General features: G+C 42.8%; 1 protein-coding gene across 1 annotated transcript in view; it reads right to left on the reverse strand.

The window, feature by feature from the left end:
• Nucleotides 1-12838, reverse strand: part of LOC137503905 (serine/threonine-protein kinase Sgk1) — a 30480-nt gene extending 17642 nt beyond the window's left edge. The window contains exon 1 of the mRNA XM_068231610.1: nucleotides 12733-12838. Coding sequence (XP_068087711.1) covers nucleotides 12733-12808 — 76 coding nt within the window. The 5' untranslated portion in view covers nucleotides 12809-12838. The remainder of the gene's footprint in view (nucleotides 1-12732) is intronic.
• Between the last annotated feature and the right edge of the window lie 4244 nt (nucleotides 12839-17082).

Raw genomic sequence — 17082 nt, forward strand, 5'->3', positions numbered from 1 at the left:
CATGTTGCCCAGCAAGGGTTCTAGACATGGTCCCATGGGTAACACTGTGGGGCCCAGTCTTCAGGACAGTGAAGCATTCTGTTGCGATGCAAGGGCCAATGGGCGCAGTGTGAGAGGTGCATGATGTAGCAGGTGGGGTGAATGTGATGCTCTTGGCCACAGCTCGGCCAAGTTGATCTGCTGAGCTGATCACTGGATGAGACATCATGGGGGGGGGGGGGGGGGGGGAGCATCAGGGGAGAGGCAGAGGCAGTAGTTATTGACCGCCTTGGTTACGTTTAATCTAACCTGTGTACAAAGCTTTATTTATGGATACTGGAATGTTTCCTAATATGTTATTATTTGATGACCAGGGTTGTAACAAACAACCTCTGGGTCTTCCCACAGACAAGATGATCATGGGGCTCCCTGCAGATTTTTGTCCCCCCTCCTTGTGCCCCCCGTTTGCAGCAGAGTAAGAAATATTTACCTGACCACGCTGCATCGCAAGTTCTCTTCTTCACGGCTGCCGCTTGCGCTGTGCTGCCCTCCACCGGCCCCTGATCACATGTGATGTGATCGGGAGCCAGATGAGGGCACCATAGCGCATTCAGCTGGCAGGAGGAAGAGGAGACCCGGCATGGCATTGATAGGTACATATTACTACAGCTCTTCCTGAACTCACTCTGAAAACTGGAAAGAAGGAGGTGCGACCTCCCTTAGCTCCCAGGGCCCGTGGGGATTATTATGACACCTCTGCTGTTTACCCTCAGAGAGGAAGTCCACCAGATGGCTGTGTAAACGGGTACACTAAGTATGTATATTAAAGCTACTGACCTTACACATGCAAGATGGAATTCAGCCAAGAATCCAGCGTGCATACAAGTGTCCCCTGAGCTCGTTAAGGATCTCCGTCTTACCCCACTCACTGAAAGCCACACCTGCTTTTAGCGTTGCTATCTAGCTGTAGAATAACAGCATACTCCCTAGTTTGTTGCTTCTCTGGGTGAAGCCAGGCTGTTATGTAACATGTCTGGGTACCTACAGACACAAGAAATAAATCTTAACTGAGAAAAATGTGGTTTGAAGCCCTCTACTTCACCTTCCCTGATTTTCCATTGACAGTAATAGTATATGACTGGGGGCTATGCCGTTCTTCACACAGTTTTCATAATTCATACAGCTGTTCCAGATAAATTCCTTTTAGAAAACTCAGCTGTGTAACCAAGAGATCTCTCCAGAAAACATAGAGCTGGCAGTAGCATACTTGTTCTGCAGCTATCAAACAGCTCTTGCTGCTTACCTCTTTGTGGCCAGCGCTGCAGTTTATCATCTTTTTCTCATTATGTGACTCTGCTGTAGTTGTAGTGCTGCCCACAAACAGTTACACTCTTAGCAGCTGAGAGATTGGGTGGGCAGGGTCAGGTGATCAGTGTTTGAAGGGAGAGACTGGCTACTGCCCCTTTACATTCCACCCTAACTGCCTCATGTGGGAGATGATGGGGAGGAGTCTGGACAGCTTCCTCAAGAAAAGTCACACAGTTGTCTCAACAGACAGAGAAGCTACAGAATGCAACTAGCAATATACCTTCAATACATTCACTGGAAAAAGTTCAGACATGCTGCTCACACAACATTGTGCATTGCTAATTAGTGCAAATTTATTATCATATGCATAAAATGGGAGGCTGAGCTAGGCTGAAAAGTATTATCTGTGGTATTTATTTATTTATGTGGCCTAAGTATGTTTATTGTTCAATCACTTCATCCATATTCTGCCTGATATTCCATGTTGCTGCAGTTCATTTGGCCCAGCAGAGGTGAATGACTACTCGGTCAGCCGGTCACTGTAACATTTTGTTTAGTGCTTTTTTTTTTTTTATCTGCATCAACCAGGGCAGTAATAGAGCTGCTTTTCCAAAGTTCATGTACTATTAGCCTTTGGATAAGTTCACTGGCCTTGTGTTTGCTGAATCTAGTATGCAAACAGATTCCTGTACTCAACATACAGTGTGTAGTTTATTGATGGCTCCTATGGACCAATGGGTAATAAACAGACAACCTGGCTGGGCAGTACACTAGTGTCATTGCTCCTTGATGAATTGGGCATTATAACTATCTTCTACCTTTATTGTGCATACTGCTGAATAACGATGGGTGGAAACCGACACGGTATATTTTGCATGCTAATTTGCACCTCTGCGTTGTGTGCGTTGGAATTGACAGAGCTGACTCTTAAGTGTTTGTGCATCTAGAGAAATGTTTACAAAATATTCCCAAGCTTAGACATAAAGGGTGGGATGGGTGCTTCCATGGACCGTGTCAAATCAATATTTTATTAATAATTTCTAGCTCTAAGAAGCAGGTGAAGGTGGAAATGACAGCACACCCTCACTCGTCTCTATTCCTACTTCAGTTTCAGGAAAGTGCTGACTCATCGCGATTGCTCACTCACCAGGCTCTAAAAGATGTATACCGAGGTTGTAATCCTTGATGGCTTCAGATTTTAGCTAAGGTTTGTGTTTGTCACCTTAATTATGTGCATGTGGGGGAGAAACAGCTTAAGGAGGTTTCTGCTGATGGTTGGGAGCTTGATATAGGATTCACACTGACCCAGGGCATCAGAATCTGGTGTGTTGGTAGGTGAACAAAAAGTGCAATGTGTGCCTCTGAACAGATCCGGATCATCCAAAAGGTAATTTAGGTGGAAGCCTAGGGACTGGTGAGTGTTCAGGGTCATGAATGATTGCCATCTCCTGAGAACACCCTTACCCCTCTAGTCTTACCAACAATTCCAGGCTTAAATTGGGGGGGGGGGGGGGGGGGGCGGGGGGTTACAAGAGCTGCTAAATTGCCTAGGACACCGATTCACTTAATTTGTCCATCCCTCTGCAAAAATATATGCAAAGACAATTGGAGCACTTCAAAGCCACTATTCAGTAACCTGGTTTCATTCAATAGTTAGAACCTGGTTATTCGCTCTCGGCAAATGTTCCAGTCCCATGAGTGTAAATCCTCCCCTGAAGGACTAAAGTACCCTTTGCCAATACTGCCTCCAATTATAGAGAAGTTTCTATTACAGAATCTTTTCTGTAAGTTCTGAGAAGCCTGCTCTGTGTTTATACGGCACCCTCTGTTTCCCTCTGCAGACTGTGGCATTACATGGATGCTGCTTTGTAGACAGATGACCTTCATCCGCTAGCATCTGTGCCATCTCTGGGAGAAGAACTCATGCAGCCAGGAAGACTTGTAGTGACAGCCAGCAAGTCTAGCTGTGCCCCATCCTTACAGCACTGATACTGTAGTAGGATTTTTTAATTTCTCTACATCGTTCTTTTTAGTCACACAGGTCACACAAATTCCATAAAGTAGTGATGCCAAAAATATTCCCGATGGAAACTTCCTGTAAGCAGTTGGTACAAACTGTACTTTTCATGAGGATTGTGTCAGCATCCTCTGGACGTGAAAAGAAAGTGTATTTACAATGAAGTTTAAACTTAAAGGTTGACTAGCAGAGTTTAGAGAAAAAAAGTCAGACTTATTTCAGTGCCTTAAAGGACAACTGTAGCGAGAGGTATGAAGAGGCTGCCATATTTATTCATCCTTAAAGGGATACTTAAGTAAAAAAAAAAAAAAAAAATTTTACTCACCTGGGGCATCCCTCAGCCCTCTGAAGCTGTATGGTGCCCTCGTAGCCTCGCTCCGATCCTCCTGTCCCCGCCGGCGGCTACTTCCGGGTTCGGCGACAGCCGCCGACAGGCTGGGAACGCGAGTGATTCTCCGCGTTCCCAGCTGCTATATCACCCTCTATGCTGTTATAGTGTATAACATATACGCCATAGCAGCATAGAGGGTGATATAGTGGCTGGGAACGCGGAGAATCGCCGAACCCGGAAGTAGCCGCCGGTGGGGACAGGAGGATCGGAGCGAGGCTGCGAGGGCATCATACAGCTTCAGGGGGCTGAGGGATGCCCCAGGTCAGTAAAAATCTTTTTTTTTTTTTACTTAAGTATCCCTTTAAGCAATACCAGTTGCCTGGCAGCCCTGCTGATCTATTTGAATGTAGTAGTGTCTGAATAACACCAAAAACAAGCATGCAGCTAATCTTGTCAGTTCTGACATTAATGACAGAAACACCTGATCTGCTGCATGCTTGTTCAGGGTCTATGGCTAAAAGTATTAGAGACAGAGGATCAGCAGGACAGCCAGGCAACTGGTATTGCACAAAAGAAAAAAAAAACATGGCAACCTCCAGAGCCGGGACAAGGTCCTCCACCACCCAAGGCTGAGACATCAAAATGCGCCCCCCCATCCCTCCCACCCCAGCCGTCACACACGGATTGCTATTTAACTAAGAGCCGCCCCAGGGCCCCCAAACCTCCCAACACCTTAATTTCCAGTTATCTGGCTTGCAGTCACTGCCATGTATCCTCTTTTCTTATTTCTCTGTGCTTCAAACACAATAGGGGAATGATAGCTGAGTGAGTTGTGCGCCCCCTCCTACACTGCGCCCTGAGGCTGGAGCCTCTCTTGCCTCTGCCTCGGCCCTGGCAACCTCCCTACAATTGTCCTTTAAAGTGAATCTAGGGAAGAAAACTATTCTTACTTAAGCCAAGGAGAACATGTTAGAATAACCAAATTGCAATATCATTTTAATTAAAACGACCCATTTTTCTTGCTATGAATAAAAAAAAGTCGCTCCCGGAATTCAACTTCTGTTGCCATTATAGTAGGAAGGAAGCTTTCTTGTGCTCCCTTTGTTTGAGGCTGGTTGCACACATAAGATTAGCAGGGCGGACTTCACATGACTCTGCACCACGGTACGACGACCGGGTCATATGGATAGTGCCGCCACCCCGCTAATGACGTAATCCCTGCTGGGTAAGAAGCATGTCACTGGAATTCTCGTTGATCGTGCATCGCACCGCGCTTCCATTGTGCACACTTACTGTGTCACCCACTGACTTGCAATACTGCATAATCTGTGCGGTACACACGGATCATACAGTAACGCGCTGCAGACTTTGCGTAGGGATACTTCCAGCGCACTGTGTTGCATTGTGTAAAGTGTGAAAGTCTTGCATGGCCCTTGAGGCGATGCAGCGTGCAAGTGTGCAAGAGGCCTCAAAGTTTAGAATCACAGTTGACTTCAGCTTGAAACTCAGGCTGTACAGTATGAGGTATTTGCTTGCATGCTGACTGTCATCGGTAGAGAAGGGATCAGGTAAAAGGCGGGAACCACAAAAAGATGAACTGGCCACGTAATAAGATACTTAATTTGACTTTTAACTTTTTAACTTAACACACACCAATCTATTGTACGCAGTGATTGCTAACTGTTCCACTCTGCCCCACCTTTGTACCGAGGAAGCGCAGAGAGTGCTGTTATATTTAGCTAGTCCACGCTGGTCTCCTCTTCCTCCTAGAAGCTGTGAGCTCCATGCTGCCACCCTGAGGCTCCCGATGATGTGGTGTGCGTCAGGTGTCTCAGGATGTCAGCATGCAGTGCGCGTGCCAGTAGGAAGACCTGGTACAATGTAGATTTGGTAAATATAACAGCACTTCCTGCACTTATTTTGCACAAAGCGGAGTGGAATGGCAGGCCCCTATAGACCCCTGGCCCCTCTCAGCCGTGGGGACTATTGTTACGCCACTGGTCACACCCACAGTGCATAGCTTAAAGAAAACCTGAACTGTAAATTAAAAATCAAAATAAGCATACACAAGTCATACTTACCTTCCATGTAGTCTACTCCTCAGTGTCTTTCTCCTGTCCCGCGTCCTGTTTGTTCACTGTGATCAAGGGAATTTTCCGTCCTCCATTTTGAAAATGGTTATTACCCATAACAGCTTTCTGGTCAGCGCACAGTTAAACTGTAACATCGCCCACTTGAGCCATAGGGAAACATGGACATTTACCTGGTACATCAGTTTTCCTCTCAGCTATAACTGACAGCAACTGATATTATACTGACAGCAACTGATATATTTCAGATCTGACAAAATATTGTCAGAACTGGAAGGGATTATTGTCAGAAGAAAATAGTGAGCTTCTGAGAGGAACTGATGGCAAGGTAACTATGTAATGTTCATTTGAAGTTACCTCGTGTTCATTTTAAATATTTTTACTCAGTACAGGTTCTCTTTAAATGATTTATGATAAAAGGACAGTTTAAGTTAAAAGAGCACTAGCCCATTTCTTTACGCTATCACTGCTCTTTTCCTGTGAATAGCATTTAAAAATAATTAAGAAAGTAAATCAGTGGTTGTACATAAAGTCTGGCACAGCATAAATATTCTGCTCAGTAAATAAAACATTTTTATATGAATCTCTACATTTAACATTAAGGATAAGTGAGGAGGAAACAAGGACAGAGGGATTTGGTTCAGAAAAGAGCAGTCAGTAGCTACACTTGTGATTTGCTGTTTGAAGCAACCAGAGTAAAAAAATCACTGCTTTTCACAACACATCTGAGTGCATGAAATAGGGGCGCAAAGAAAAATTGGCTCCCCTGTTTTGTTACTAAAATTATTGTTAATATGTGAAGATAGACTCCGGCACTATCAAGTTCTTGCTCTTTTACTTTATTTCAAAGATTCTGGCATCTGGTAATGCCAGAATCTCTGAAATAAAGTAAAAGAGCAAGAACTTGATGGTGCCGGAGTCTATCTTCACATACTGAAATACAGGACTTTGGGCTATAGTCCTTTGTTCCAGGCACATCAAAACGTCATCTCTACTGGAGTGCATACCATCTCTACTACTAAAATTATTGTTAAACTCTACTGATATTCTTCATTTTCAAAGGGTAAATAGTGTAAATTATTGTAAAAAAATATTGGTATATATTCACAATATTTTACTACAACTTATTCTAACCCTGTTCTCACACAGAACCCTCCCCCCTCCGATGCCTAACCCTAAACCCCCCTTCCTGACTCCTAACCCTAAACCCCCCTTTCCTGAAGCCTAACCCCCCTTCCTGATGTCTAACCCTAACTCCCCTTCCTGACACCTAACCATAAACCCCCATTTCTGACGCCTAAGCATACCCCCCCCCCCCCCCCCACTTTCTGATGCCTAACCCTAAGACCCCCTTCCTGACACCTAACCCTAAAATCCCTGAAATCCCCCTTTCTGATGCCTAACCCTAAGACCCCTCCCCCTCTCCTGATGCCTAACCCCAAAACCCCCCTTCCTAGCTTTATAATGTTTAAAACAATAAATTTCAAAATGAAAATTTTCAAATGAATAATTTGTAAATATAAATCATTGAAAATGTCAAAAACTATAACGTAATTTTCAAAATGATCAAAAACGTCAAAGACTATAATGCTGTTATTTTCCAAATGATAATTATCACATACCTAAATTTGTGCTAATAGCCGATATTTGCATTAGCGCCTATGAGGCGCTAAATCACCCATTAGCCACTGGGTGCCCAAATTTCCTGATTCTGTACAGCTTTAGTAAATGACTCCCTTTGTGTTTCTTGTTCTGCAGTCTCTGTTCACTACTTTTCCAGCAGACTGAGGGCCTGACACTAAAGTGGATCAGAGATAAACTTTTACTTATTGCATAATTGTGTTCCTTTCATATAGTTTATAGGGCATTCCTCAAGCCAATTACTTTTTTGTTTTGTTTTAATACTCTAATTCCCTATAAACTAAACAAGCCTCACCCACAGCTCCTTTTGTGCCTTAGCACTGTAGCAAGGACTTATGGGAGCTCAGTCTGTGCAGGAGGAGGAGGAGGTTACTAGCCATTGATTTCAGAGGCAGAGGGGAGGAGGGAGGAGGAGAGGGGACTGAATTTACACACAGGCAAGCTGATAGCGTCTCCAGCTCTCAGCTTGTGACAATGTAACAAACAGAACATGGCTGCCCTCATTGTATCACAGGAATATATAATCATAAACTTTTGAAGCTGTTTGCAGCTAGATATGCTGTGTAAACCATTTAAACTTTAGATAAGATATATAGACAAGTTACTTGTTATAGTTAGTTTTTAGGTGTGTACACACGCACTACTAAATGCAACGACGGGTCTGCCTGTTAGCCAACAGTAAGCGCGTGTGTACGCGCTGTTGGCGGACTGATAAGGCTGTTTCTGAACGATCCGCTCAGAAACAGCCTTATCAGTCCGCCGACAGCGTGTACATGCGTGCATACTGCCGGCTAAAGACCGCCCAGCGGGAGGGTCCGGCAGACCTGTCGATGCATTTAGTAGTGCGTGTGTACGCACCTTTTCATCTCGAATCCGCTTTAAGGGCTCATATAATAAGGCTTTGCAACAGTTGGTATAAGTGTTGTGAGTAATTTCTCAGTTACAAGCTATTGACATTTACCACCTCTTCTCCCTGATTCAGGCAAAACAAATGCTTGTTTACATAGTTGACAGATGAAAGAATAGGAACACAATGCATGACAAGCAGTCACTGAACAGTCCCCACCTACACAAGATGGATACAGAGAGGAAAGATTTCAGCATAGCACACCCACGGACTCTGTATTAGAGGCAGAGGATCAGCAGAACTCCATAAACTGTATCATAGTTGAGGCAATGAATAGAAGGCATGGAGTACCCAAAATATCTATGGACCACTGGAGGTCACTACCAATAGTGAATAATGATGATCAATGCACTATTGAGCTTTGCCTGATTGTGTCATAGAAATAGTATCTAAGTAATACTTGTGTTATGAGGTTATAAATTTGGCTATGAAGAAAAGCATTAAAGAGAAACCGTAATCAAGAATTGAACTTCATCCCAATCAGTAGCTGATACCCCCTTTCCCATGAGAAATCTTTTCCTTTTCTCAAATGGATCATCAGGGGGCTCTTTATGGCTGATTTTGTGGTGAAACCCCTCCCACAGTGTGATGTCAGCGCCTCACAGCTCTGAGGTCCTGACATCACACTGTGGGAGCCTTGTTGCATTGTGGGAAATAACAGCTGTTTCCAACTTCCAAAAAAGCAAGCAGCATCTCCTTCCGGTGACATCACCTGCCAGCAGTAAAACTGTCACCATGTGATAAATGTCAGAATGTAAATCAGGGACAGGAAAGATTTTACAATGAGCAAACACTGACTAAATCATTTATACATAATTATTTTAAAAATAAAACACTTTTTTTATTACATTATTTTCACTGGAGTTCCTCTTTAAAAGTACAGTAGAGTCTCAGTTATCTGGCACCAAAGTGATTGGCTGATGCCAGATAAGTGTGCTTACTGGTTGCTTGAGACTCAATTTAAAAAATAGGCCTAGCTAATACAGTACTATACCTCACTCTATATAAATACCATGAACTCTTTACTAAATGTTAAAATACTGTAATTGAAAGTATATTAACCTTGGAGAGCCATGGAATCCAGTCTTTAAAGAGGAACTGTCGTGAAAATCTTAAAATTTAAAACACATACAAATAAGAAGTACATTTCTCCCAAAGTAGAATGTGCCATAAATGTTGCTGTCACTTGCAGTAAGTAGTAGAAATCAGACATAACCGACATGTTTTGGGTTATTCCAACTCTCCATGGGGGATTCTCAGCATGGCCTTTATTCTTTCTATATAGACATTCCCTGAAAAAGATTTATACAAAGATGCTGGCCAGCCTCCTTGCTCGCTGCACACTATTCTGACAGTTGGACGGCGCAGCTGCCATTCACTAAGTGCTTTTAAAAATAAAGAAAACCCTGAGAACCCCACCTATGAGAAGATGGTCTAGTCCAAAATCTATCGGTAATGTCAGATTTCTACTACTTACTGTAAGTGACAGCAACACAGGAGAGAAGTAATTTATGGCTCATTTTACTTGGAGAAATGTACTTCTTATTTGTATGTGTTTAAAACTTTTAGATGTTCGTAACAGTTCCTCTTTAAGCACAGCAGAGCCCACAAACAGCCTGAGAAGTTGGCCTTCACCACAGTAAGTACTGCCAGTGATTTGTGCTGGTTGGTTGACGCTTCTGGTTAGTTGAGTTCTGGATAACTGGGACTTTACCGTACCTACTCATATTTCATTTGTTTCATATGTTTAGGCTCGTCCATGCTTGCAAGGATGGTCACTGGAAGATTCAGGATGATGGGAGAATTGGGGAGAATGTATTTTAAATGGGGACTATTCTTTAAATGTTATTGTTATTCTATACATCATTCAGCCTGTTAAAGGAAACCTGAAATGAGCGGTATATGGAGTCTGTCATATTTATTTCCTTCTAAACAATGTCCTGGCAGTCCTGCTGGCATACATTTGAAAAATGTGCAAGTTTAGAAAGGTGCAGGATAGCAGTAGTAGAATATCAGTAGTGTTACCGATATTCTACTACATTCATATAGTAAAATATCTGTAATATTTACCAATATGTTACTATGATCTAACCTCTCCTTATTCTCACACAGAACCCTCCCCTGGTGATGCCTAACCCTTAAACCCCCTGGTGGTGCCTAACCCTTGACTCCCCTCCCCCCCCTCCCGGTGGTGCCTAACCCTTAACCCCACCCCTGTTGGTGCCTAACCATTAACCCCCATCCGGTGGGCAACTAACCTTAAACCTCCCCCCCCAACTAACTTAACATTAACCCCAACATCTTGTTTAAAAGGGCACCCGAATTGTGGCGACAAATAGCGGTTACACATAGAAAATAGCAGCCACAAATAGTGGATACAAACTGTAGCCACTATTACAGCAGACACCAGTTTAATACGATTTCTGTACAGACGCTAAAATCAATAGGGGAGATAGCTGCGGCCTTTTAAACTTGCGGTGTTTTCAAATGATCCTGTCCTGCTGATCATTCTAGCATTAGTAGCGTCTGAATCACACACCTGAAACAAACATGCAGCTAATCTTGTCAGATTTTTGTTAAACATCCGATCTACATGCTTGTTCAGGGTCTATGGCTTAAAGTATAAGAGGCAGAAGAGCAGCAGAACTCCATCCAACTGGTATTGTTTAACATTAAATGAATATGTCAGTCTTCAAATCCCTCTCACTTCAGGTTCCCTTTAATGCTACTATTTTACTTTTCTTGGGTGTTCATTCATAAAGTAATACAGTACAGTACAGCCTGTGAAGTACCTGAAGCTGGTCATGGTGGCACAGATAATGTGGGAAGATTAGATATATACTTGTATTAACAGCAGCTCAGTCTGCTCTAATGAAAGAACCCAGCCAGAGACAGTAAAACTTAGTGGTAATTACCATGAAACGCGGTAAATGCCTCATGCGTCACAGTTCAATGAATGTTGCCCATTGTCCTAACAAGTAGTTGCCAAATCTGCGTATGATGCAAAATCATTTCTTTTTCAGATATTCAAAGTATGATTATACATCAGTGTGTTACAAATAAAGTGACAGGCATGCTTTGTTGATTTTATACTTTTTTTATAGTACTGGCTTGTCAGTTTGGTGTTTATACTGATAGTAAACTATCTGCAGTGTGGTCTTATTTTTACTCATAAAAAATGCTGGGATCACGTGATGCAATTTCCTGTCCATTCGACAGGTGATCGGACAGGAAGTTGTAGCGTGTTTACATATTCAAACTGCTCCCGATCAATAAAGGGATTGATTTTCTGATAACGTCGCAAAATTGATCCCTTTCTCAATCGGAAATGGATCAGACAGGTCGGAAATACTCGCCTAATTCCCGCCGATCGGATGTGAAATTGCAGGAAACAGAAAACAGGACTAAAATCTGTAAGGTAATGCTGCATTATTTATCATCAGGGGCTTTTCTTACAGACACCTTGAGCAGTCAGCTCAATCACTGTATACAGTAATATTTTAAAGAGAATGATTTTAAGTGAGGTTTGCAAGGTAGCATAGTGGGACATGGCATCTTTCACTGTGATCAATGGAAGACCAGTTTCTCTGTGACAAGTTAGTCCATTCTTCTAGTATCCAAACCCACCAGTCAATATCTAGCCCTGAAAGCTTGCAGCCTGAAGTCTCCTATGTGTCTACTGATTTCTTTGACCAACATACCAATTGTAGGAACAGTTCTCGTAATCCAAAGTTGTGCAGCACCCACAATACTTGATGTAAATACAGTAAACACGTCACTTGTGTATTTAGGGGCATATTACAGCTTTCTGAAGGTGACCACACATGATACAATGAAATGATCCAATTTTACAGAAATATGATAAAAACGATCAGTTGTGCAGAAAAATCTGATTGAATTTACCATTTTTTCAATCAGGAATGGTGGATGTTTCTGATAAATTTTTATGAAAATGTAATGGTGTAGGGTAGATTGCCAATTTCTTGATGGATAGACCCAGGCAATTTTCTCTGAGGTTTCAATCATTTTCTTCATAATTGGGGAATAATTGAACACACGTTTGTGATACAAGTCTTGTTTTTCAAACGTTACATTCAATCAGAAAAATTCATTGTAATCCTTGAATTGAAAAAAAAAATATGAAACTTGTGTGGTGTGTGACCACCTAATAACACAGAGGTGAGTAGATAGCCTGCACATTTCGGCATGCTTTAGTAATACCTCACAATAAAGAGGACAGCTTAATCACCATGAATAGGATGCACAGAGGAATGATAAGAAGGAAAACATGGCAAATGGCATGAGGCAATGACTTTAATGGTCTAACAGTAAACTGAAATATACTGATATGCCTTACTGCACTGGGTATGCCATTATAGCTCTCTGGATAAATAAGGCATTCAGAAGACAACCATGCATGCTAATATGTGAATAACAAACTAGAATATCTACTACTCACCTACTGACATGTTGAGCGCAGCTGATTCAGCCTTCATCATGGTTCCTGATCGGGGACTGGAGCTCACAGTGGACATTGTAATATGTGTCACTAGGTTTCTGGAGCACCGGGGACTGCTCTCAGGCATGTTCCCCCGGCTCTCTAGAGTTTGGATTATGGCCGTGTTCCAAATCTGCAGCATTTATATCTCCTACATCTGACCCCAGGAAAAGAAATCCCCTGTGATTACTGCTGCATTCTGAACTTATTTTTATGTCAAGTACTGTTTCTGATTTAATCCTCATAAATAGAACATCTCGGTGCAAGAGTAGGCTAAAGAGCCGCAGTAGGACACATAACGATGCTGTTACGTATGATAGCCAAGATGAAACCTCTAATGGATTTACTGAAATCCTCCGATTTCTTTGTCGTTTTGTGATCCATCTGTTGCTTGTAGCTATGATAAGCCATATATGGCAGTTTGACTCATGTTTTATCAGATAAATATAACCGGTGATATACACAATCGAGTATGCGTCAACAGAAATCGGTGCAGCATGTAGCTTCCACACAGATAGGACATGTACATAAATGTCTGTGATTATCAGGATTCTTTTTCCAATTATAAAGTTGCTGCAATCTGTTGTAGGAAAAATATAATGGGAAATCTACGTTGTCTTACGTTTTAGAGACTAAAAAGGATTTGGCTTCATTCTAGACATAACCTAGGGCTCTATATGTGAATCAGCGAGTTCCTAAGTAATTTGCAGTGCGATATTAAAGGGAACCTGAAGGTAACCTCTGGTAAAAAAAAAAACATACTTACTGAAGAAGAGGGAAGCCTCTAGACGCTATAGAGGCTTCTTGTGTCCTATTCGCCGGTGCCGCAGCTCGCTGGGACTCTCCGAAAGATAAAGGCCAAACTCCTCTTCTTCAGGCATGAGCACAGCTGTGCTGCACCCACGCAGGCATGAGCGGCTCCAGCTTACTGCGCAGGCGTGGTCGTACTTGTGCTCATACCTGAAAAGGAGCACGGCCCTGATTTTAAGACCAAAAACACCCTGTCGGATTTCTTCAGAGGGTCCATGCTCGGCAATGGGGGACTGCAGGACAGTGTGGGAAGCCTCTAGGATCCAGAGGCTTTCCTCTTCTTACGTAAGTATGTCTTTTTCAACCTAAAGTTTGCCTTGGGTACACTTTAAATCTTGTTTGCAAAACAGTTTCACCATCTTTAATGCAGATGTCCAGAAGTATTTTTATTGAGAATCTCCTTAAGGTCCATACTCACGGGGGACGGCCGTCGCCGCAACCACGTGGCACGCGCGTGTTGCGGCGACAGTTCCCCCGTGTGTGTTACGCGCGCGCCCCAAACCGTCGCCCGTCGGAGCTGTCGCCAGGCGATTGACATGTTCAATCGCCGGCTACAGCCGTCGCCGCAACCTCGCCGGAACTGTCGCTAGTCCCGCATGTGTATGCGGGCTAGCGACAGCTACCCACACACAGCACACGGAGCTTCCGGCGGGGGGGGGGGAGGAACCTCGGCGACAGCTTCCGCCGCATCGCTAATCCCTCTGCTGCCGTGTGGATGCAGAGGGACTTGGCGACGAGCTGTCCCCGAACTGTCGCCGAACTGTCGCGCACACGCTCCCGTGTGCAGCGACAGCTACAATTGTCCCCCCGTGAGTACTTAGCTTTAGAGTCTCCTTCCCCACTGCCTGCAATATCCCATTCCCTTTAAATAACTAACATACTTACCAATGAAGGTCTTGCAATGCATCACAAGGGTGCTTCCAGACTGGATTGTAGGGTCTGCTGGAGGCAGCATGCCATCTTATTGCAATGGCTTTGCCTTCCTAGGTGCTTTCTGAAAGACGGGCATAGTGCATAAGCCATTCACCCATTATGTTGCTAGTGGTGGGGGCACTCCATTCCTGTTTCTCTGCTATGGGAAGAGGGAAGGCATGACATAATATCTAGCTTCTCAACACAACATATACATACTCCTGCTTTAGTGGGGAACTTGTCACAGTCAATCCATTGTAGTAAATTTTAAGATAGAAAAAGATAAATCTTTTATAAATAAACCTAAGTATTTTTAGGTAATTAAAATCATTAAGGAATGTTTTGATAAGCATATACAGTATATGTCAACATAGGCTTCTCCTAAGAAATACATTGTTCAAGTGGTACTTGGGGTGAGGTTACTCGCAATAGATGATTACTAATAGGGTACATGCTATAATAATGTTGAGAAACAAGCATAGCTGGATGGAGGAATGGTATCCAGACAGCTAAAACTTGGCCAGTGCAGGTAAGACCATCAACCTGAAAGTTGAGCACTCCTATAGGTTAGTACAGGTAAGGGAACTTCTTTGTCTTAGATTTGTGAGCAAAAGAGAAAAGTTAGAAAAAATGTAGCTTGCCTTCTTGTTCTTAGCAAATTGTAAAAACGAGATTAGATTGCTGTTTTTTTGTTTTCTTTTAATACTTCGCTGCCTTTAAACTTTCCTGAGGGGTTCATTATTACACTAGGTGGCACGACAAGGTCTAGCAGTGAGTCTGTGCTGTCAACTTTCACAGCTCTTATTTATAGAGAATCAGAGAAAGAAAGATCATTATTTCCTGAAAAAAAGGAATATGCATTGAAAGGGTAAGCATAGATTTGTCATTGGGAAGGAACCTCACCCATAGATTTAATTCACAAAAGTGTTCCTGAGGTTAGGTACAATTTAAAGGACAACTGAAACAAGAGGGATATGGAGGCTGCCATATTTATTTCCTTTTAAAGGGCCACTATCACAAAAATCATAACATTTAAAGTATACGTAAACATATATAAATAAGAAGTACATTTTTCCCAGAGTAAAGTATACTATAAATTACTTTTCTCCTATGTTGCTGTCACTTACAGTAGGTAGTACAAATCTGACAGAAACAACAGGTTTTAGACCAGCTCATCTCCTCATGGGGGGATCTCAGTGTTGTTTTTTAATTTCAATCAAAAACACTTAGTAAATGGCAGTTGCTCCATCCAACTGCCAAAAAAGTGTGCAGTGAGCAGGGAGGCTGGACAGCATCTTTGTATAAATCATTTTTAGGGAGTGTCTTTTTAAAGAATAAAGACTATGCTGAAAATCCCCTATGAGCAATTGAGCTGATCTAAAACCTGTTGGTTCTGTCAGATTTCTACTACCTACTGTATGTGACAGGAACATAGGAGAAAGGTAGTATATGGCTCATTTTACTCTAGAAGAAACTTACTTCTTATATGTATGTGTTTACATTTATTCAAAACTTTACACTTTTTCACGATAGTCGTCCTTTAAGCAATGCAAGCTGCTTGACTATCCTGTTGATCCTCTGCCTCTAATACTTTTAGCTATATACCCTGAACAAGCATGTAGCAGATCAGATGTTTCTGACAGTATTGTCGGATCTGACAAGAATAGCTGCATGCTTGTTTCTGGTGTGATTCAGACACTACTTCAACCAAATAGACCAGCAGAGCTGCCAGACAACTGATATTGTTTACCCACTTAAGGACTGCAGTCATAAAATCCCTTAAAGGGAACCAGAGAGGAACGTAAGGAAAAAAAAGAAAAAGCTTTTATACATACCTGGGGCTTCTTCCAGCCCCATAAGCCTGGATCGCTCCCACGCCGCCATCCTCCGCTTCCTGGATCGGCGGTACTGGGTCCCGTCACTTCCGGCGGACGTGGCCAATTGTCCGCATCACAGGGGCTCCCTCCATACCCGTACGCATGCGGCTGCGCATAAAGCAGCCTCACGCGTACGTATATGGAGGGAGCCCCGTGTGATGCGGACAACTGGCCGCGTCTGCTGGCCGACTGGCGGCCATGACCGCACTCGGTACCGGTGGATCCAGGCAGCAAAGGACGGCGGCGTGGGAGCGATCCAGGCGTATGGGGCTGGAGGAAGCCCCAGGTATGTATAGCATCTTTTTCCTGGGGCCTCTGGTTCCCTTTAAGGACCAGACACTTTTTTTCCATTCAGACCACTGCAACCTACTATCTAAATGAATTTTACTTCCTTTTCTTGTCACTAATACAGCTTTCTTTTGGTGCTATTTGATTGCTGCTGTGATTTTTAGTTTTTATTATATTCATCAAAAAATACATGAATTTTGTCCCAAAAAAATATTTTTTTGAACTTTCTGTGCTGACATTTTTCAAATAAAGTAAAATTTCTAAATACATTTTTGTCTAAATTTATTATGCTACATGTCTTTGATCAATAAATAGACACTTATTGGATTTTTTTTTTGTTTTGGTAAAAGTTATAGCGTTTACAAACTATGGTGCAAAAAGTGAATTTCCCCAGTTTGAAGCATCTCTGACTTTTCTGAGCACC

Source organism: Hyperolius riggenbachi, chromosome 4, assembly GCF_040937935.1.
Source record: "Hyperolius riggenbachi isolate aHypRig1 chromosome 4, aHypRig1.pri, whole genome shotgun sequence".
In the NCBI taxonomy this organism is placed as follows: domain Eukaryota; kingdom Metazoa; phylum Chordata; class Amphibia; order Anura; family Hyperoliidae; genus Hyperolius; species Hyperolius riggenbachi.